Source organism: Crocodylus porosus, unplaced genomic scaffold (genome assembly GCF_001723895.1).
Source record: "Crocodylus porosus isolate Cpor-Errol unplaced genomic scaffold, CroPor_comp1, whole genome shotgun sequence".
Lineage (NCBI taxonomy): Eukaryota > Metazoa > Chordata > Crocodylia > Crocodylidae > Crocodylus > Crocodylus porosus.
Window position 1 is genome coordinate 15,773,904 of NW_017728932.1, and position 22,953 is coordinate 15,796,856.

The 22,953-nt window shown below is 47.4% G+C and overlaps 1 protein-coding gene across 1 annotated transcript in view; it reads left to right on the plus strand.

The window, feature by feature from the left end:
* The window catches only part of LOC109317200 (transmembrane protein 211-like), a 122,828-nt gene that overhangs the window by 18,841 nt on the left and 81,034 nt on the right, over positions 1-22,953 (plus strand). The window contains exon 2 of the mRNA XM_019545739.1: positions 18,143-18,281. Within this exon, the coding sequence (XP_019401284.1) occupies positions 18,143-18,281 (139 nt within the window). The remainder of the gene's footprint in view (positions 1-18,142; positions 18,282-22,953) is intronic.

Here is a 22,953-nt window from a genome sequence, read left to right on the forward strand (position 1 = left end):
TGTTTAATGAATGGACTGACTGCAACCTGTATGTCAAACCTGTAAGCTAATAAAATAATTGATATAGGATTGTTGTTAATCGGAATTTATTATGTTACATAAAAGCATATTTACAGCTCCACTGAGGAGCTATTAATTTGTTTGGGGATAAACAATTAATCTCCCTGGGAGTGGGAACAGAAAATACAACACGTTTTTATGTCTTTTAACAGCCTTTCAGTGGCAGGCAAATAACTCAAGAGCTTGTGAGTGCGGGATCTCAGAGATCAATAGTGACCATGAGAGGGAAGTGTGGCTCTCTGGAGCTCCGTTGCAGCTGTGGCTCTCACCCGCTACAGCATAAACAAGCAGGGGACACAGAAGCCGGAGCATCCCAGGGGAGAGGGCGCCTGTATTGACTTGGAGCCTTGTGGGGCTGCGGCACACTGCAGGGATCATGGCTTCCATTTCAAAGGGAGTAGCTGTATAAACACGGGATGTGTATTAGACCTTAATCCCAGCTGCGTGCAGGTACCCTGATAGCACAGCAGAGGCTCCCACCTAAGCCCTTGTAATAAATGACCAGGTGGTTGGAGAAGGTGTCGTTAAGCCACAGGAGGAAGGGCCCTGGGTCCAGTGCATGAGGTGCTGGACTGGGAGCTGGGGTATCTACACACTCCAGCTCTGCCACTGCCCTGCTCGGTGACCTTGGGCAAGTCCTTCTCTCCTCTGGGCCTGTGTTCCTCTCCTGCCTTTTTGTTCCCCTGTCTATTTGGACTGTTTATGTTCAGCAGCCTGCACAGTGAGACTGCCCATGGATCAAAGCTACAGAGGGAGAAGAGAAAAAAGCTGGTGGGGATGAGGGGCAAGAAAGGGGTCTTTGAATTCTGTGCAGGACCCACTGAGGGACCCGGTTGTTTTATTTATGTGCCTAATGTTAGGGCCTCTAGCTTTGAAAATCTGGCCAGCCAGCTCCCTTACTGCTAGAGGTGACTGCTGGGCACACAGTGGGACTCACTGTTTGTTCTGTCTTGCTGAGCCTGCATCAAATAGTCTCCGTTTACCAGGACTCTAAAGACCATTTTTCTAGCTGTCTCTCTGCCTCTTTCCTCCTCAGTCTTGCAACTGGCTTCCAGGTGCCCCTTTGGCTGATGCAGGAGGCAGCCCAGAACCCAGCACGCTCCCCCTGCAGCGATGCCTGTGCTACCGGAGAACCATCGAAAGCAAAAATGTGTTTATAGCACACATGAACAGATGCGACTCAAATACACTATGGGAGCAGATCCGTTGGGTAGCAAGGTGCCATTTCTACATAGTCATTTTTCTGGTGGTAGCTGCACTTTATCATGTGATTAATGGCCCTATTCCTGAAATTCACTGAGCTGGGGTTTCACAAACAGCCTTGATGGATCACATTTTGATTTTTTTTCCTCTTGTCTATTTTTGGTCCTAGCTCTTCCACTGTATCCTGTTTCCCAAATCCTTTCCTTTTCCACCAAGGACAATGCAGCCACAAACAGGGGAGAGGAAGGGACACGTATTCACAGAATGACAGTGGTCTTTAGTAGATGGTGTTTAAATTTTTTTTTTTTTGCCTTTGAAGGCTGCTTTGAAGCTATCTCTTTTTCTTTTTTTTTCTTGGAGAGGGGCCGATCGTACCTGCAAGTGTAGTTATAACTTAGGGTCTGGGGGATCTGAGGTTCAAACCCTAGGCCAGCTCTCACAAAGGCCAGGATTACAGGGGAGCCTTTATCCTAACAAGAAAGGATCCTTGGTTGTGACATTAACTCTCCTTCTAAAACACCCCCTAAATTAAAAGCTTGGGCTCTGGGTTTAAATCAGGCTCTAAATGAGACCTAACACTGAGGGCAATTAACCGTCTGCTGCAGGGTTCCTCACACCTTCCCCTCTGATGTATGTAGTACTGAACAAGGTGAGAGACTTGGGATTTCATAGACCCAGCATCTGACCCAGATATAGGTAGTTCTTAGGTTCCTAGACCCACTGCATTGGGCAGCACTAGAAACCTTCACAGCAAAGCCACTGGCAAACCTCTGCAACAAACTAATTCACTGTTTCCACTGATCAGGTTGGTTCCATAGAGCAGAGTAATATATTCAGTATTCGGGTGTTTCCTCTTTCCCATCTAATTCCCACCCAAGCTGCTCAATACAAGTTTAAACACATGGAAACAAATCAGACGGGTGGAAAATCCAGGACACCGAACAGGGTTCTCTCACCAGGGAGCCAGGGCAAAAGGTTGCCTTTTGGAGTCATTACCTTGCAGTGCCATTACAGCTAGTTAATGTTCATAATGCACTTTCCATCTTCAGAGTGCTTTACAGGCACCTACAGCTCTTTGCAGCATCTCAGAGAGGAGCAAAGACATTTTTTGTGTAGGGGGAGGGAGGTGGGGGGCTGCACCAGCCCACCAGGTTAAAAGACTTGCCCAAAGCTGCCAAGGGAATCTGGGCTCCTCGTCCCCACTCCCTGAGAGCTGCACCCACCTCTCTCAAGTGGGAAAGTTGTATCTTTTATTTCTATCAGCAAGGTGGTTTATGGCACCATCCTGGAGGTGTGTGCCTTCCACGTGCACACCAGCATGTACAGATAGAGTTGTATGCATGTGCATGTGTGTGATGTCTCTGTATAAATATTGAGGAAATAGATTTCTGTTCTTGGAAAGCTGAAAGATTTTCCAGCATCTAGCAAGCTGCCTACCAGTGCAGCTGTAGATGAGTAACCAGAGTTTAAAGCAATTCACACCTCAGGCTCCACAAAAGTGGCTTTGGTCTGCTTTTCTCTCTCCTTGGTCTAACTCATTCATTGCAGGACAGGGGAGTTTTTTCCTGCAGTGTCTCAAAGGTAGCTTGTCCTCTCTGTCGCTTGCTGGCCCTGCTCCATAGAAGGACCAGGACACAGGGTTTGTGGGTCCCTCCTTTTGTCAGTTGATGGGCTAAATCTCTCACCCAGGCTCTTTAACACTCTCAGACAGGAAAGAACGCTAAAAGTTACAGAACGGCAAGCGGCTTTAGGGGACGCCAGCGCTTTGTGTGTGAATCCGTGGCTGCCTTAAACGCACAGCTTTGCTTTGCTGGCAAGGAACTGCAGCTGCTTCCTTTGCCTCTGCTGTGATCTTTGCTCTCAGCCATCAATCAGGCCAAGCTGTAATTCAGCCACCACAGCTAGATTTCCAGTTAATGGGAGCCCCCCAACCCTCCCCCCAGCTTTGGGGAGCACAGCTCAGCACTGGGGTGGAGGCTGAGATGAGAGTGCAGGTGGGGAGGCGCACAAACAGCTTCTGCTTCGCACGACTGATGCCGGGCCGTGCACATCCTCAGGCTGTATCTGTGCCTCCTCTCCCCAGGTGCCAAGCAACCTAAATTGCACATTTATGCTGGTTCTAATACCTCTGGCTTCATTGGGCTGCAGCCTATTAATCTTTCGGTGATGAAGCAATATTCCTTCAATGTGGTAAAGTAGATATATATCACTGGGCTAATACAATAACTGTTTCTAAAGCCTATACATCTTGTTGTCCCGCCCTGTCATCCACACTCAGTGTTTAATAATGACTGTGTGATCAATCTAGCCCTTTCTGGGGCTAAATATTATATAGCATTTGTTAAGAACTTGATGACATGACAACAGTTCAGGCTGCAGCTGGATGCAAAGTGCAAGGATCGTGAGCCTTTCAGGGAGTGAGGGTGTGTATTTGGGTCTCTTCTACGTACACCTGGACAACACCACGCCTGAAAGCCTTTTGCATATGGGATTTCAGCATACCCAACTCCTAGGACTCAGGCTGTTGGAAAGCTGCTGTCACCTCATGAGAGGTGAAAGGGGGGCTGCTGTGTGGCACAAGGAGATTTCGGTAAGACTCGCATCAAAAGGAAATGTAAATGAATTTATGCAAAACTCCCAACTTTAATAACAGGAAACGATTAGACAATTGGCTTAAAAATCTGCCTAAATGTAAGGGCATTTCTGGAAAGGAGCTATGTCACAAGCAAACTCTAGGATCTAGGCTCATAAGAGCCCTGTTACGCACAGACCAACACCCCCACACATCGGTCACTTCATGCTTCTCTTTTTGCTATGTGCAGTCTTTTGCACACAGGTAGCCCAGAAGAGACTGATATTGCAGTGCTGGGGTCTCTTTCCTTCCAAGCCTTGCTGCATGCTATTAACTTCATCTTGTTAGTCAGAGATAAGTCTTGGCTACAACCACTTCAACAAGGTTCCTGCCGGTTTGGCTACTCCCAGCTCAGCATAGCTCTCTACCAAATGAGGCATCTCCCAGCTAAAACCAGCTTCTGCCATGAGTGAGGCCGTCTCTGTACCATGAGCAAGGATCCTCCTCTGACACAGAGCTCCTGCAAAAGACAGGCTGCACACACTATCCATTTGATCTCGCAGCCTCATTTATCAGCGACAGCTTGTTTTTGCTCCCCAACCCCTTCACTTCACCCACCTGCCAGGGTAGGGGGGGGCACTTTCTCCTGCTCTAGTTATCCTTTGGCAATATTGTTTTCCACGCAGATCAGAGCACATTTCCCCTCCCAATTACTCACTTGCTAATTTACACCAATCCCCCCAAAGAAGAGGTGGTTGCTCACCTTTGCTGGGATCCATAATTAATCATGTGGACAGAGGTCCCTGTCAGACAACATGTTATTAATAGCTGGCACACACATGTCCTAGCATTTCCAATGATAATTTCATCTCCGATCTGCCATTTTGATGTATTATTTACTGGAAAGAAGTGAGAAAATGATTCCTTTTCCCCCTGAAGCACTGCTGTGCTTCTCTAGCACTCCCCAAGGGAGCTGCAGTTCTGTTTAATCAGGGCCCTGCCTGCCTGAGTTCATTCAAGCATGCCAGCGGCTGCACACTTGCAACCAGCTGTTGCTTAGGCTTTCAGCTACCAGGCTGTGGCTGGAACGAGCCAATTTCAATGTCAAGCTGCCGATATCCACCTTCCCTCTGACTTAACAGCTTAATTGTTTGGCCGCAGAAGTGCCAGCTTGAGATTTCTTTATCCTGCGTGCAACGAGCGTTCCTTAATAGCCTTCACAGGGTGTGGGGGGCAGTTGGCCTATAATTTAGCATGTGCTTCCCCACTATGTAGGCTGGGTTTTGCCTGCCACGTGGGCAGCATGACACCATGGTCCTCTTGTATTGTTTTATCTCAGTCAGAACCTGTCCCTGTTACTTTTGAAAGGCCTGTTCCAGTTTGGTCAGCCTCTTATCATTACCTGCAGATTGTGCTCAGATTCTGAATTTGGTACCTACCCATTATACAGTCCTCTTGCTCCTGAATTAAGGCCGCCTGTCATGCTTTTTTTCATACCTCTAACATTGGGAGTTCCAGCCTTTTTCCTAAAGGTATTATCTCCCGTTCAGTTACAGGTAGTAACTGGGAACTGGTTTATGTGGGGAGACTCAGAAAAGTTAATTCAAATTTATTTTTTAAAGCAGATTAGTTAAACTGCACTGAAACATTATGGGGATGATTTTATTCAGCATTAAAGGGGACTTAATTTGATTTAACTTACTGTGCTTCCAAAGCGAGTTAAGCTAAATCAAATTAAGTCCATTTCAGTTCTGAATAAAATTGTCCGTTCAGAGAGTTAATGCCGTTTAATGAATCCACCTTGAATTCACACTGCTATTTTAATTCAAATTTATCTGTCTTCAGAGTCCTTTTGTTACCAATGGCCTTCCCCAAGTGAGTTGTCTCCTCTGGACTCTGATTTAATAGCGTCCCTGCGGGCTCTATGGGAGCCTAACTGGAGATGTTGGGAAGCTCTGTTCCTTGCTAGGCCCTTCCCATGGTGCATGTAGGAAGGGCCATACACACTATGGCACTTGCGACTCCCTTCATACATGGTATTAAGAGCCCAAGCTGTCACAGCCTTTGACCAAATATTGCCTCACGGTGGCTAATTAACTTTCTGCCCCTTTTCCACTTGATGCGAGAAAGAGGCTTGCCCCGATGGAAAACAGTAGCACACAGACAATCCCCAATCCTGGGCAAGGAAAATAAGTTGCATTGAGGATCTATCCTGGTATATGGACACATTCGCTGAAACTGTGATGTCCTCCAGTTGTTTGATAGGAGTTATGCTGGGAGGAGATGGCTACAGCTTCCATCTTCCCCCCATTTTTAAGGCACTGGTGTGGCCTAATACCAAATCATAGAATCATAGAAAATTAGGTTTGGAAAGGACATCAGGATGTGATCTAGTCCACCCCCCTGTCCAAAGCAGGACCAGCCCCAACTAGATCATCTCAGCCAGAGCTTTGTTGAGCCGGGTCTTAACCCCCAGGGATGGAGATCCCACCACCTCTCTAGGTAACCTGTTCCAGTGCTTCACCACCCTCCTCATGAGAGTTTTTCCTAATATCCATCCTAAACCTCTCTCCCTTGACAGATCAGACTTCATAATGGTGCTCAGATTTTGAATATGAAAGCTACCCATCTGCAAATAATGATAAGAAGAGGCTGACCAAATGACACTTCACCAGTGATATGATGAGGTTCCTCCTGGGAGCAAGCATGAAAGGCAGGCAGCATCAAACCGATTGTGAGGCCTGGGTACTTTAGTCCTCTCATGTCATTGTGAGCATATCAATAATTGAGGAGCTCTGTCTGTACAACTGTGATTTCCAGGAGGATCACTCGGTGGCCTTCTGCCTTCTGTGCTGTTTCTTTATAAACTCCCAGGGCAGCAGCTACAATTGAATAGGTTCTTCTCTAGATAAAACTAGGAGAAAATGCACCCCTATTGGTCCTGGGGACTGTAACATTGCTGCCATATATTGATAGCAGTTTGAAGCACTACCGTGAAATACCATGGCACTTTCCAGTAAGGGCATTCTCAGTGCTTTTGCCTGGGGACCCCTGGAAATCTTTTTCCGGAAATAAAACATGTCCCAAAAACAGGATTATTTCTGTCCCCAGGATGACTATAGCTCCCACCCCTTACAGACAAGGAGAAGCAACTAATTGTTTCCCAGTTACTCAAAGGGTATTATAGAAACTCTTCACACTTCCAATAGAGTCTTAAGCTTCCTCTTCTATATTGATGATGTGTATAAATACCTTTATGAGGAGAACATATCTGGTAGAGAAGGGCAGATCCATGGCTGGAAGCTAAAGCCAGACAAATTCAAATGAGAAATAAGGCACAAATGTTTTGTTAGAGTGATTTTTTTTTTTCCCATTGGAATCAAGTATCAAGCATGGGCATGTCATCTTTTGAGGACTTCAAATTCGTATTGGATGCCTTTCTAGGAGAAGCTTAGTCAAACCACAAGTGTGTAGGCTCAATAGAGGGTAACAAACCTGCATAGCACAGGCCTTAAATTTCACCCAGATGGGATGATCAATCTCACAGTTCCTTCAAACTCAGCGCTTCCTGTCCGAGTTTCTCTGTTGTTGTTGCTCCCAGTGTGCTCTTGCTTCTCCCCATCCCAGTGACAGCCTGTAGTGACTAAGGTGATTTAAGCTTCATGTTGAAAACCCATGTGGGAATAGGGAGGTGCTGTTTGCTTGTGAGCAAGCAGCCATTTGTTTGCTGCCTTTTGGTGCATAGGATCAGCTTGCTTAGGGGTGGTGGGGTTGTTTGTATCGCAGTAGCATACAGGAAGCATGGGCTAGGGTGCCAATGTGCCAGGCACTGTACGTTTGCCTAACAAAAGATCAGATTATGAAGCACCCCAGTACTACAGTATGTTCCTTCTTCCCAAAGGAGTATGAAGTCTGCCAGCCGCTTCTTACTCAGCAGTGGTACTCCCTAGCCCTTGCGTAGCACTTAATGTAAAGCCTGGTCCAAACTCCCTGTGTAATTATCTCTGGTTGTTCATTGATGTGCTGATCTCATTTGCACTTCATCTGGAAACACAGACAGGAAAGTGCCCGAAGCTCCTCACACCTTAGCCTGTTAGCTGCAATTAAGAATGCAAATGGCTGATGGATCGTTTGTGGTGGGAGTTGTGAGATTTTGGGGAGCTTGTGCTAATGTAATTAAAATGAACTTAGATCATTAAAAATAATATGCCTGCCATGAGCGAGGGGAAAAGAAAGCTTCATTGAGACCCCCTTTGTGCTGAAATATTCATCACTCTAAATATTTCATGGGGGAGGGTAGGTCAGTCAGTTCTAGACAAGCTGCTAACAGCTCCAGCGATTCTTCCCAATTTGGAGGCAGCCAGATGAACGGAGGGTGGTTTCTCATATCCCTGGGTGAAGGCTGCCCACTGCCATCTGCTTTTTTTTTTTTTTAATTAAATATTTTACAACTCAGCCAACTTTGGTGGTTCCTTAGCCTGCAGCCAACTTGATTTTGCTGAAGCCGTGCCTCAGATGCTCCATCAGAGATGAGGTTCCATTGTGTTGGGCACCATAGAGATTCACAGCGACATACCTCGTCTGGAAAAGGTGTCTAAACGAACAGCAGACAGACTGAGAGCAGATGGGGAAACAAAGGCACAGGGACAGGAAAAACTTGCCCATGGTCACAGAGAACTCAGGTTCCTGACTCCCAGGTCCATTTGTCCATTGGACTGTTCTGCAGCCCATTTCCATGGAAAAAAATTGTAGCCACCTCTGTTGAAACGTGGCCATGCAATTTTTTTGGTCACCGTGTCAGTGAATTTTCTTCTCTGTAGCACTGGTTAGCAGGTGAACACAGTGAGACGCATGGCTAAGTCTTTGGACCAATCCAGCTTTTCCTAATGCAGACTGTTGAATTGGGGCCTATGCTCTGGGGTGGTGGAGGCTGGGGCCAGTTGGTTTAAGAGGCCTAAGATCCATGAAGAGCCTCATGGCAGAATGCAGGTGGCATCATCCTTGGTTAGTGTGTTGGATGCTCATGAGAACCCAGATTGGTGACAGCTGGCACTCCCTGGCCCAATCCACCCCATAGGAAGGAGAAATGTGTCCCAAAGCAGATGATGCCCTAGTCTTTCTGGATCCTTCCTGGCCCAGATTCCTCACTGCCTTGAGCACCACAAGTTTCCTTGGATCTGAGCAGCTTGCAAGATGTCAGGGTGGAGCAGTCTGCCTTGTTCAAGGCGTTCGTTTGTTTCTGTAGCACATTTGGATCCATGCTCCATTCCCCTATACGGAAATGGGATGCGCAGCTGCCCAAAGCCCTGCCTGCACTCTGTGATCAGCTGGGCACGTTGGCAGTGGTGAATGCCTCTGTGCTGAGGTGGGAGGCAGTGCAGGAGACTGGTAAGCAGTACCTTTTCCCCCTTTCTCTCAACCTACTGCAGGGGAGATAGTTGGAACTACCACCCTGCACCACGACGACAGTGGGGATGGGTAAGCAGCCTCTCCAGCAGTGCCAGGAGTGGGGCTGGGAGCCAGCACCCCTTGCAGTTTCTCTCGTTGAGCAGGAACGCAGGTCCGAGAGGTGACATCTCTAGTGCAGAACATGGCTGTTGTGCAATAATAGTGGTGCATTGTACATCATGCTACAAAAAGATCAGTGCCCCTTGCACAGTGTGGCGGGTTTTGTGCAGCTCCCTGAAGCAGAATTTATCCAGGCCACTCTGGCTATCACCTCTGCTCAGGCAGCCAGCACTGTGCGATCCCAAACAGACCACAGGCAGTCAAGACTTCCCTTTGGTTTGTCATTTTAGAGACAGCCCATGCTGCCCCAGTCCAGCTCAGTTGAGTTGTAAGGGGAGTCCGTATCTCCAGGTTTCTGAACAGTGCAAATCCTCCCTTTGCTGTGTGGTTCCTATCAGCTAGGCCAGGCTGCAGACCTGCTGCCATTTGCTCTTGATCTGCCTTGGCTTTTTCCCTGTAGTTATTAATTTATTGCCAGCAATGCCTTTGAGCTGCTTGTGTGGTTGCCCTCAGCTATAAATAAAAATGGTGATTATTAATCACTCTGCAGTGCCCAAGGGGCAATCCTTTCCACTACCCCATTTCAGAAGCTTCTTAGTAGCATCTCAGCTCTCCCAGCCAGCCCCTGGGGACCATCGTGCCAGGGTCAAGCTTCTCAGATATCAAGCCCAGCTCCCCTACTGGGTGAGACTGGCTGTAAATACCAGGTGTGAGGGCAGCCCAGGCAGATCTGTGCTGGAGGTGGACTTAGTAGAAGTTGCATGACTGCAGCATGGCTTCTGCTGGGGTGGGAACTCTGGGGCTTATGTGGGCCTGTTGCTGGGTACTGGTCACTCATAGACTGGCAATCTGACGTGCTCGACCACTTGGCCATTAAGCAATTGAGTCTTTAAGGGAAGCAGGAGCCAAGGAAATATGCTAGTCCATGAGAGGGGAGGGTAAGAACCAGAGAGAAGCTGCCCTTGGTGAAATAGCGTCTGCGAGCGACTCCAGTTCCCTTGCTGCTACTCTAGCTTGTACTGCTTGTGTGGGGCAGGTGGTGGGAAATGAATAGCTCAGGCTGCCCAGCTGTCTTGCAGAATTGCCTCTGCATGGATCTGTGCCTTGCATTTCTGGGTGGCCCTGCACAGGCAAGGCTGTTCTCTCGGAGGCACAGGACTGACCTGTGGTCTCCTATCAGTGGCTTCTCTTGGCAGCAGCTTTCTCCCTCTCTACCAGGTCTCTCCCCTGCCTGATTGGCATTTAGGCAGCTGATCAGTGATGCTCTGAGGCATCTCACTCTGCACTCACTGAACCAGTTGGCATCTAAAGTGCTACCCTGCCCTGTCTTCTGCCTGCCTGTGTGGGTAGGGGATCTGTAACAACAATCACAAATTCAGGGCCAGGGCCCCAGGTCTGCAAAAAGAGAAGGCCCAGGAAAGACCTGCCTTTGCAAAACAGGATGCTCCATCATCCCCTTCATCACTGTGCTATTAATAATGTAAGCACAGACCTTATGCTCAGCAGCATGTGCTAATTCATGCTGCCAGACCCGCTGGCACAAGAGGTGGATTCACCTTCCATCAGCTTTGACCTCTGCACTGCCGAGTGTTTCCTAAAGCTGCTTCTTCTCAAGACTTCTCCAGCATGACCTTCGTGTCTAGCCAGTGTGGGGAGCCCCTCCCAGGTCCCGGCTGACTCTGGGTTTACTGGTCTGTCCTCCCCAGATTGCATGCACTCCTTCCATGCCATGCTTGGCCACCTGATCCAGCCACCAACCCAGGTGGGGCATGGCCAGGTGCCCCAGGAGCAGTGCTCTTGTTCATATGAAATACCATGAAGAAACCTGCTCCATAGCCCATGAGCATACAATCAGTCCTACTAGCACGTGCAGGAATGAAGTACTGCCTTCCTCTGAGCCCCTCTGAAGGACCCTGTGAGAACAAGACAGTGTTCATACCCCCAAACAGATGACAACAAAACAAGCGTGCGCAGAAGAACGGCCTTCCTGTAACAGAACAGCAGCAAAGCAGCCCGCAAGTGGGAGCAGAGGACAAATACTCTAGTGGGGAAAGAGCCTTCCTGCCGAGTTTCTGAAGGCTTATATTCTGAAAGGGGATGAAGGATGATTTCACATTTTTCTGACAAATTCCTTGAAAAGCATGTGTTTTACAGCTGGCCCTGGTAAAATGTTGGCAGTCCTAGTGGCAGCATTTCAAGTGTCCATTAATGGGAGCTTATCTAGTGTTAAATTACCATGGAAGGAACACCTATGGAAATATTGCTCATGTGACATGGGTATGAATAGCAAAAGGATTCTTTATGGCCGGCTGGTGGTCTTGCTATGAATACTAAATGAATTCCCTAATAATGGAACACTTGAATTATGCTGTCTCCGCCAATCCGCACCAGTAAAGTGAACGCAGATGGGAGCTTATGCTCAGGCGAGGAGTTTGTGAATAGAATTGCATAGAGCTGAGCAAAAGGCTGAAGGATTTGGAACAAATAACATGGTGAAACCTGGAGAAGTGAGCAGCACATACAGGGAGAGTCAGCTAACCATAGTGCCCAGGTCTCAGTTGAAGAACCCGTTTTTGTTAGATGCAGGACAAACACAGAAGAAGAAGAAGACATAGCGCCTGCTACCGGGAGTGTTTGGTCTGATTTTTCCTTCTCCCCTTTTTCTGTCCTGTCTCTAGATTGTCAGTTCTTTTGGGGCAGAGGCCACCTCTGTTTCAGTTTAGCATGCAGTACACAGCAGGCTCCTACACCCCACTAGAGTGCCTTGTTATAATGAAGGGAATATTGTGCACCTACCATCATATGAAACATGCTGAGGACTGTTTTTGCAATAAAGAAGGGGAGCAAGAGAGTGGAACAACACCTAAGCAATGTGCGTCTCAGTGCAGCACAGTGTCTGGGCAGAAGAATTTCCTCTTGGAACAACCCCCCCAGCCCCAGCCCCTGCCCCCCAGTTCAATGAGCAAACCAGCCACACCAACAGTGCAGCAGATCTGTAATTGCAGATGAGGAAGGCACTATCCCGGTGTGCAAATCTTCATATGCAATTGTACGTTTGAACAAAGCAGAGGGCACATTATGTTTTATTAATCCTCCAAGAGCCAGGCTTACCATCGAGGCAGAGCAACATTCACAAACAAAGGAGAGGAAAGAAACATGTGCAGTGGGGACTGAAAGGCAGCCAGCCCCAATAACTTTCAGGAAACATGAAGGCAAATAGAACGTGGATTGGAGAGGGGTGGCTTGTTGTAACCTGTACTACAGCAATAGAAACAATCTGTTGAAGGGGTGTGTTAACTTATGTGTACAAACCTCCACAAGAAAATCAAATCTCTATCTATGCAGGTTTCACATACAGAGGGAGAGCAGAGGGTTCTTTCTAGCTCCTCTCTTACCTCCAAGTTTTAGAGCTCTGAAGATTTTTTTCCTCCCATTATACCACACAAAGAAGGGAAAAAGCCCCCATCCAGTGCCTTGCATTTATTTATTTTTTCACAGCACCCCAACTAGTTGCTTTACTGGCAGAGTTTTGGTGATATGTTCTCAAAGACAGTACAGATGACTTAAGAGAGCAAGCTAATGTGCAACCTCAATTGCAAATAATCATGGTAGATTTAAGGTGGCGACAGGGTTTCCATGTCAGATCTATATTGCTTGGGCCATTATTCCTGGGGGCATTGAATTTTTATGAGGCTTTTTGGACAGCACCACAGGATTCATTGAACAAATCCAACTGCTGTTTTCCCTTGCTCCTACTTGATTGCGGTTCTCGCATCATAACGTGCACTTAACAGATTATTTAGCCTGGATCCTGATTTATAACCTCTTGGGGGGGGGGGGGGGGGGGGAAGAAATGGAAACAGTTTATTGAGTTTGTTTCTATGGTAACATGGTTGCCCAGAAGCCAGAACATAAAAAAGAAAATTGTGCATTTTTAACCAGAAGTGTCATCAAGGCAGGGAGCGCTTGGAGTGTGGAAGAGCAGGTCTTACACCCGCTGTCTGCCAGGACCCACCTACATAGGGCCAAGGTAGCTGTAAATGCACCAGAACCCTGCCTTTGTTGCTTTTGGACTGCCCCTGATTACACAGGCCGTTGCTCACATCTGACCTGCTGTTATATCCCCGTTTGCAGATCCAGGATGCCTAATTCACTTCCAGAAAATGTCTAGAGCAGTGATTCTCAACCAAGGTGCCACAGGGCAGTGTTAGCGCTCTTGGATGCACAGTCATGATTCCCAAGGTAAACCCAGAGATTTCGCAGAGGAATCCGCAGAATCAAAACCATTCTGCCCTGTGATGGCCTGAGTTCTTTACAATTGCTCTAGTATTTTTCTGTAGTCAAAAAACAAGTGAAAAGTAAGAGCTCTCATTGTCCAAGTGGGGCCTTGGGTCTGGAAAGTTTGAGAACCACTGGTTTAGAGATTGGTAGTGACAATGGGAGCCATTGCTCTGAGGAAGGGAAAGGGTTAAGGCCAAGCCCAGTCAACACTGCAGTCTCCACAGTCACTCCCAGTGATAGAGCTGCAGTGCTAATGACTTGTGGGATTTGCATCTGCCAGGGAAGATGCAACCCCTGGTCAGCACAGAAGAAGGTGGCAGGAACATTGACTCCTACAGTTTCTCACAGGCTTGACTGGCCTTGCCTACTCTCTGTGATCATGGGGCTTCAGCTGCATCCCACATTGCTGCCATTTCCCAAGTGTGTCACCTTTCCTATTATAAGCTTCTTGTTTGCCTATCCCATCCGCCTCCACCTCCACCTCCACCAGCTGACATTCAGTGCAAGCTGCCTCAGTCTATGGCAGGGTCAGCTCCTGCTTTCAGTCTGCATCCCCATTGCCATCACCTTGGGGGTGCGAATGGCCAGCTTGTATCTCCCGTTTGTCACGCTGCCTGATTTGGAAGGAGAGCTCGATCTCCACCTCTGCTTTTGGTTATCTGCTTGCTGTAGACACCTGCCCACAGTCCTTGCTCTGCTCTTGCTCTCTGCTGTCTGTGCTGTAATTCAGGCACTCGCCTGGAACGCACAAATTCACCTTGGCTTCCAGTAATAAACTGCACTGAGCAACCACAGGAAATAATTGATCAATGGCTCCTTACCCACAGGGCAGTGATTTATGCCCTCCAGTTTCCCACTTGGGCCACATGACGCCCTGACATTTTCTCTTTGCAGCCTCCCTCTGTCTTGGCTTGGCAATAGCTGCAATATCCTGGTTTCTGCCTAGCTCTCATACTGAGCCTGCCCACTCCTTCATAATTATGCTTGGCTTTTACACAGTGGGTTTGTTATCTTCAAATCCCAAAGCAGTCTCCAAAGGACAGTATCACTGGCTGTGGTTTTCAACAGGAGCTTCAGGGAGTTAGGCACAGTCCTCTAGGCTCCTGTGCAAACCCTTGGTTGTCAGGAGGGGGGAACTGAGGCACAGAAAGAGCAAACACATGCCTTAGGAGATGCCCAATGGCTGGTGTGGCTGGAGGCGCCTCCAGCAGTACTGGGGATGAGAGCAGGGGAAGCCTCTTTCTCTTCCTCCTTCGGAGCCAAGAAACCCTTAGATCTGCTGTCACATGATCCCAGCTAGAGGAACAAGGAGGACCTTGTGGCAGTGACCTAGTCCAGCTGGCTTTCAAGGGTTCCTGATCTCAACCTTTTTCTGCTCCAACCTGTCCCATGCCTGCCAGTGTCTGAATCACCTCTGCAATCAGCTTGTTCTGACCTCAAGCCTAGATGTTCAAACCCTGTTGTTTTCTCAGCTCTGAAGGGCAGGCCTACATCTGACACTTCCAGCATCCACTTAAGATTTAACATGATCACTTTGCTGGCTGGGATGACAGGAGACCTCAGGTAGGTGCAAACATATGGTGAGCTACAGTGCTTGGCCAAGATGCATGGCCACTGCAGGCTGGCAAAGTGCTGTTTGCTAAATGGAAATCTACCCAGGATGTTGGAGTCAATGCTTTACTGTCAGGAAGGACTTTAGGATCCTGAACGATTGCTTGGCTTTATTTCCTCTCAGAAAGGCTAAATGCTATACTCCTGTATAACCACAGGGAAACAGGTTCACAAACTCCTTCTCCCAGCCTCTGGAAGCTGGGTATGCTCCCAAATTTTGCTATGTATCAGCCATGAAATAGGTACTTAGTTGTTAATGAGTGACATGCTCCTGTGGGGCAGACAGCAGAGAGCCAGGATTGCAAATCAGCATGTCTTGTCAGTGGGGGAGGCACAAAGGTGGGGAGACTTGTATTCACAGGCTTTCTGGGTGCCCTTGGGTGATTCACTTAGTCTCTGTGTCCTTGTTCCCTATCTGCAAACCAAAGGTAATAGCACTTCCTGGTGTCAGGAGGGTGAGACACCCAGGTACTCAGGGGATGGTACCTACAATAAATATGTGGGGTGAAGATGAGGCGCCAGAGGGCAAGAGATACAGACCACATGAGCAGGATGGCTACCTCTTTTCACTGTGAAGTAGCTGCCTCTTCCTTTTTAAAGACTGACATAACTCACGTCCTAAGGGTGGAATATGAAGTGGCAAGCTTGTCATTTGGCAGAAGATACGATGAACCTGTGCCACTTGCATCGTCATGCATGCTTGCCTGCGGGCAGGTTTTTCGTTTTTTTTGGTTTTTTTGTTTTTTTATATTAAAAACATTTTATTAGAAAAAGCTGTCACTATGAAACACATTAAGAAAAACTACAAGTAAACAAAACGCACCTGAGGTTTCACAAAGTTAATACAAACTCACTTTTACAAAATTTCCTAACATTCACAGAAGAAATAAAGTCACTTGTGAATTCCTGAAAACCCATTTAGAAATCATTTAACTTGTTTCTTATATAATTGCAAGTTCCCTCACCCACTCTTGGAGCCCCTTATCCATTTTATCAGAGGGGAAAAAACAAAAACAGGCACTATTAAACACATTGTGGAACCAGAATCCCACCTTATTACAGGTGGTCGGCGACTGTGAGGAGTTCTTAGCCTGTTCTTTTTGCTCCTCTGTCTCCTGTTCTGCTCCAGTGTGCCCTGTGTCTCATCTTTTAGCCTTAGGGTGAGTGCAGTTATTTACTACCTATTTGTACAGCTTCTGGACAGCAGCTCCCCAAACCACATAGCTGCCAGGCACTACCAAATGAAAGTATTCAGTATTAATAATTACACCTTATAACTACAGAAATAACTAGAATCCTTTTAAAAGAGAAAGAAATATCCACATCTAAGGCAGCACCTATCCAAGAAGCCATCAGTGCAATGGAAGTGTTTTACAAATGTCTGAATAATCACAGACCAATGTTCCTTTAGATGAATGCTGCAATGAAATTATCCTAGCAGCAGGTTGCACTCCACTGTTGTGGAGCATCTTTTGAGAAGTACATATTAATTAAAGAACTTTCAGGCACAGATACGGTAACTAGGTACATTTTATCTATCAGTGGAGGCACTGAAACGCATCAGAGGCATCTAATGGCACTTGTATTAGTTACATAATCCCTTCATGCATGTAATACATTTGCTATTATCACTATAGCCTGAATACTAATAACCCACGGGACTGAGTGACAGGTGAACCGTGGGCTAAAGATTTAACAGTGAACTTAAGCACCATAACACAAAAGGGAGGGAATGGGAGAAGCCTCCCATCGCACAACAAAGCACTGTTTCTAATTTCAAGGCAGAATAAGCGTTAAAAGGTCTACTGGGGAAGCAAAGACAAGATGTCAGATTAAAAGAAAATTCATGTTATTAGTGATCACTGGGGCTACTGACTCAGGGAGAAAACCTTTGGAGGGTGATTAAAACTCCAAGGCTGCTGCTGGTGTTGGGAGTCTTGCATGATAGCATGGGAAGGACACAACAGGTGTCAGACCCTGCAACCTGTCTTGGGACCGGCAGCATTAACTAATGACTTCTTTTCTCATCTTGACCAGGCCTGTTACCTCTGTGCCTCAGAACACGGTATGCATGTGATCTTTCATGGCAGAAGTGTGCAGGGGCAGACCTCTCCCTCTCAACCCACTGGTGGAGGAGGAGGGAAGGGAAGAGAAGGCCACATCCATCCCCTAATGTGGGCCCTCAACCCCAGATGCTTTCTCCCTTCTGCGCTGTCCCTCTCCTCAACTGTGTGAGCCTCTCCCCTGCTAAGGTTCTTCTAGCCTAACCCTCTCAGCTCCTCCTGACTCTTTTAAAGCTCTCCTGAACCAGATAAGCCCTTCCTCCCTTCGTTATGAGGGCTTTAGGCTCTGGCATTTTCTTGCTGCTGCTGAGAGCAGGGGAACCCTGCTCACACCATCGCGACAAGCCATCCTATAGATCTATCCTAGCCCCTGAGTTCTCTCCTAGGCAGAAATAGTTCCCATCTTTTATTTGTTCCCTGAATAACAGGATAAGTCACCAGGTCCACCCCTGCCTGTTACCTGATTATAATAATCTGTAGTTGGTCTGGAGCAGGAGGTTAACCCTTTCTCTTTGTTGTGCAGCCCATCACTGTGCCACATACCAGGCGGTGGTCGGTGGGGAGGGGGTTGCGATCAGGGTGAACTGTACCTTTGTGCTCACCACAGTCTTCCTCCGGAGCCTAGAGGCAAAGCAAGGAGTTACAGCTTTACAGAAAACTTGCAGATTGCTGACAAGCTCAGCTCTGACCGCTTTTCTGGTGGGGCAGTGAGATGACTCCACCACTCTCAAAAACCCACCGGTTTTTCGCGGCTGAATGGGTGGGAACAAGGTGCATACAGGGGCTGCCTGTACCCTCAATTGCTAGCCCTTGCTAATGCTGGTGTATACATGTGTCTTTTCAGACAAGTGCAGTGCTGTGTTCTGGAGGCTGTGCCCTGCTAGCCATCAGCTCCCTGCTGGCAGTTATTGCCGTATTCCTTCCCAGTGGGCTGTGCGAGAGGAGAGTGTGCACCCTGGCTGGTTACATGCAGACGGCAGCAGGTAAGTGATCTGCTCTTTGCACTCGCCGCTTTTTTTGGGGGGGGCCCTCCTTCCCTAAAATAGGGAGGGGGCTTATTGTTCAATAAAATCAACACTGCAGGATCTTGGGCCAAAGCTTTCATTGGAGGGAGCAATGACAGTGAGCCCTCAGCCCCTCAGAACAAATGGCCTGATTTTTAAGTGCCTAAAGACAGTTTTTGGTGTCTCGCCATGAACACTCTCCTTTGAAAATTTTGGCTCTAAACTTTGCAACAATAAACTGGCCCACTGGCCCATCAAGTCTAGCATCCTGCACAGAGTAGCTACTGATGCTTCAGAGACATAGTGTTCCCATCCCACAGAGCACCCAGAAATGCTGATCCATGTGGAGGCAATGGTAAGGTCCAGACTATAATGCAAGAAGCTCATGTACCTAAGAGGGGGTCTTCAGTACAGCAGGCACTTGCTTCTAGAGTCCCAACCAGACCACTATGTACACAATCGCACTGATGGCACAGCAGCAGCCAGAAGTGGTCGCAGCTGCTGCAGGTGCCCGGCTGCTTTATTACACCTCTGGTTTCCTTCTATTATTTTTATTTTTCATTCCCTGCCCAACTCATACCATAGCCTTTCCCAGAGCGAAGAAGAGGTCCTGCTGTACGTTGTTTGGTAAAGCCAAGCAATGCTGATTTTATGAAGATGAAGCTAAATAAGACTTGGGTCACACAAAAGGGCTGAACATCCCCTGCCTGCTGGCAGAAAATGCTTAGAAACAATGAGTTCTGCCTGGTTTTTTTTTATAAGTAATTGTGCTCTATGCTCTGCCATAGTAAAAGGACAGGGTTATACTATTGTAACAGTCCTTGGAACCTAGTAGATACGCCTCTGTTTCTTGGGAGATATTGACATTTGAATTTGTAGCAGCTGCTGAGTTTATTGGCTTGGCTTTAACCTGTGTGCTCCTGCCGATAGGCCAAATTCTGGCCTGTCTGCCTATACTGAGGTCACTGGAACAGAGGCCAGAATGCTCAGATTTATGGCAGTGGATCTGGCTCAGTGTGCTTCACAGCCATCTCCATATGCTCATGGCAGGACACAGGCTGTGACTCTTGTTATTAGAGCATTGCTGCTGTTTCCCCCTCAATCTGCTGTGGCAGGTGAGGATAATTTGCACTTCCCATAGCACCTTTTGTCTGAGCATGAAAGAGCAGTTTGCAAACACGTCTTAATTCCTGCAGCCTCCCTGTGAGGTAAGTAAGCTTTGCTTTAGATACTGGATCTAACATGACTTGCCATATTGTCATGCTGTAAGAGGCATGAAAAAATTAGGTAATTTGATACCATGTAAAAAATTAGGTATCTTGTAAGAGATATGAAAAAATTAGATAAAACATTCTTCATTGAATGGCTGGAGAGACTCACAGAGAGAGAGAGAGAAGAAGAAACATAACTTGGCTATTTCTGTTGTAGTAACAAACCCCTTTGTGCTAGGGCCTGTACACACTCCAAGTAAAAGGATCCTGGCATTTGGTATGGTATGCTGACTAAGCAGCTTCTCTTTTCTATACAAATGACCAGAGGCACCCAAATTCCAGTGAAATCAAGAGTATACTTATGCAGATACATAGGCATGCACATAATAAGTAACCATCAATCTTCTGGATCATGGTGTACACATAAGAGGCTACAGCCATCACACCAAGACCTTTGACACATATGCCTAGGCAACAGTATGGAGGAGCAGAGGCTGCCCGAGACATCCCACCCCCACTTTGGACCACTGAGACGGAATATAAAGGCCAGACCAAGTCCAGATGTTCAGTGCCTCGATGGTTGTAGCTTCTGCGAGAAAAACAACAGATAAGAACTACTGCAGATTGCCTAATGCCTCAGCAAGGGCATGTTTCTGTCAGGGTGATGTCTCTTAGCCTTCCTCAACTAAGAAGTACCCACAGGGCAGTGGGGGCAAGGGTTCTGAGGCACCTTATACTCACCTTACTCTGGAAGTTGCAACTTGGTGGTATTTTAAAGGAGCTACCCCACCGCAAGTACTCCCACCACATTGCCATGAGGCCCTCCCGTTGGATGCAGTCTACAGTCATACCCAGGACTTAGGCATGCACTTACCAACTCTCATTTTGGGAATTGTATGTCAGGATTTTGATCCAATACTTAAGGAAAGAACCGGTGACTTGCAAGGATGCTGCACTCCAAGCAGATTCAATCAAGCCCATAGTTCTTCAGGCTTGACGCCACCTGGGTGATGCTAGTAATGATGATGCTTTTGCCTAGGAGCTGCCTCTGGATATGGGGTTTAGAATAACGTGCGCTCACATGCAGATGTTCAGTTCTCTGCCTTGCAGGGAATGACAAGTGATCCATTTGGGAAATTTGGGACATAGCTTGAGAAAGGAAAAGAGAATAATTTGTCACAACTAGACAGCACCTGGGAAAGAGACAACACAATCCAAGCTGCAGTTAACTGCCAGGAGAAAACCTGCCAGCATTTACTTATTTGTGGAGCCCTGGATACAGCTCTTATACATGTAGGGGCTGGCCCAGTTGGCTCTGTCACACAGCCATAAGTGTGGGTGTTTACTTGGGATCCCAGTGAGGTCTACATCCTCCACTGAGAACTGCTGCTGCAGACTGGGAACAGCAGTCTATTCCTCTAGCCATAAATCTGTATTACCGGTCTCTCTCACTGCTCTCCAAGGTAGCTGACAGCAGGAGAATACACAGGGCAACCCACCAACACCCCCTTTGCTTGGTGGCTGCCTGGAGAATGTTTCCTGGCTGCTTTTAAACCCCAGTGCAGATTGTAATACTGCACTTTATACACATGCGTCAGGACAGTTGTCCCTTACAGGGAAAATGTATCACAGTCACAGGTGCTCCAATATATCAGCAAGTTTTCTGTGGGCAAATGGGGACTGAAAACCTTAAGACTTGAGAGACAGGTAACTAGTGCAGGTATTGTTGTCTTTGAAAGCTGGGTTGTTTGCAGTAAAACAGCCCAGCTTGATACCATTATTGTGTGACTTGAACAGAAACAAACAGTGTCAGTAATATCAATTACACTGAATTAAATCAGCACGAGAACAACTCCCCTCACACAACACACGCTGGTTTGTCAGTGCCAGAGAATAAACGCTCTTCCTCCTAGGACTGTGCAAGACCCAGCAGAATTTCCAAGTAACAGGCCTCATTATCTGACCTGCAGAATACAATCAGCTTTCTCATGGTTCAGAGGGAAATCCTGTTACACAGCATCCTCATGGTCATGCTAAATATGAATGAATCCTGTGGGACCTGATTTGAAAACAGATGGACAGAGCCATCTCTCACTGCTGGCTGCATCAAGCTGTTATTAAAGATGATTGTTCATGCTTAGCCAATGGGGTAATGGAAGTGAAGAAAGTACTCGCTTCTTCGAACCCTGCTGGCTCCTGCAACCAAATGGCTGGCTATTATCTCTATATTTGTGACAATGACAGTCCTCTCACAGCCTGTCCCTTTCCCCTGCTGCTGCTGTATGCAGGGGACAGCCTCTAGAACAATAGGCTTGCCCCCGTAAAGGGCTTCTTTGGGAAATGGAGGAGCTGGCTTCTTTCTACAGCAGGGCTCTTCTGAGGAAAAAGTCATTAAAAACTATGGCCTGCTCAGATGGAGATCATATAAGCAATGTAGGCAGATAGATAAATCTCCAGGAAGGGGACAGAGATACTTCCCCTCTTCTGTAAAGCACTTGGAGATCACTGGCTGAAAAATGCTGTATAAAAGCTTTAATGTTCATATCTACTGGGCAAAATGAGTGTAGCGCTCCACACAACTGAGACAGACACCCTCCAGGATATTCTCCTCCTCTCAGTCAGGATTATTCCAGGGAAACTGCTTTATGGACTCATTTTGGCACTGGAGGTAATGAATTTGCTAATAAAGCATGACTTTCTCCTGCGAGGTTGCTAGGGCAGTGAATGCAATTCACACCCTTCTGGGATGTTAAATCATTAATCCGTGGAATGTTAGTAGTTACAGGTCAAGAGGAGATATCGGCCTGCTACCATCACGGCTCCCTCTCTATTTAAAAAATGACAGACCACATTGAATTTCCCCCAGCGCAAAATGTGTAAGATAAAAAGAACATTAGGGCTGTTAATGAAGGAATTCTACAAGCGTCCATTCAGCAAAAGAGAAGCTGATATATGGGTGCTGAGTAGCTCTGCCGGCCAATTCATTATTACCCAGCACTATTAATGTGCTGGGGATTTTCCAGCCTTCGGGGTATTGACTATTACACTATATAAAAGAGTGGGTAAAATTTGCTTTTGCTCACTTGCTCCCAGGCCCAGCGCCCTTGCTCACATCACAGCCTGCTTATGTGGGCTGTGTGTGCACCTGTGCTTACAACGCAACACCAGCCTGAACGCAGTGCATGGACAGTGCTGCATCTCCAGCTGCTTTGCATCCCCTCCCTGGGCAACAGGACCCAGGTCACAGCAGTCCTGGCAGCTCCCGCCCAGTCCCACCACGGTGGTTCATGTGGAAATGGTTTCAGAGCCAAGTGCACCTTGAGCAGGTCCAAAGAGGTGATCCTCCCCCTCTACGCGGCACTGGTCAGGCCGCAGTTGGAGTACTGCGTCCAGTTCTGGGTGCACAAGAGAAGGCTGAGGGGGGATCTTGTGGCCTGTTA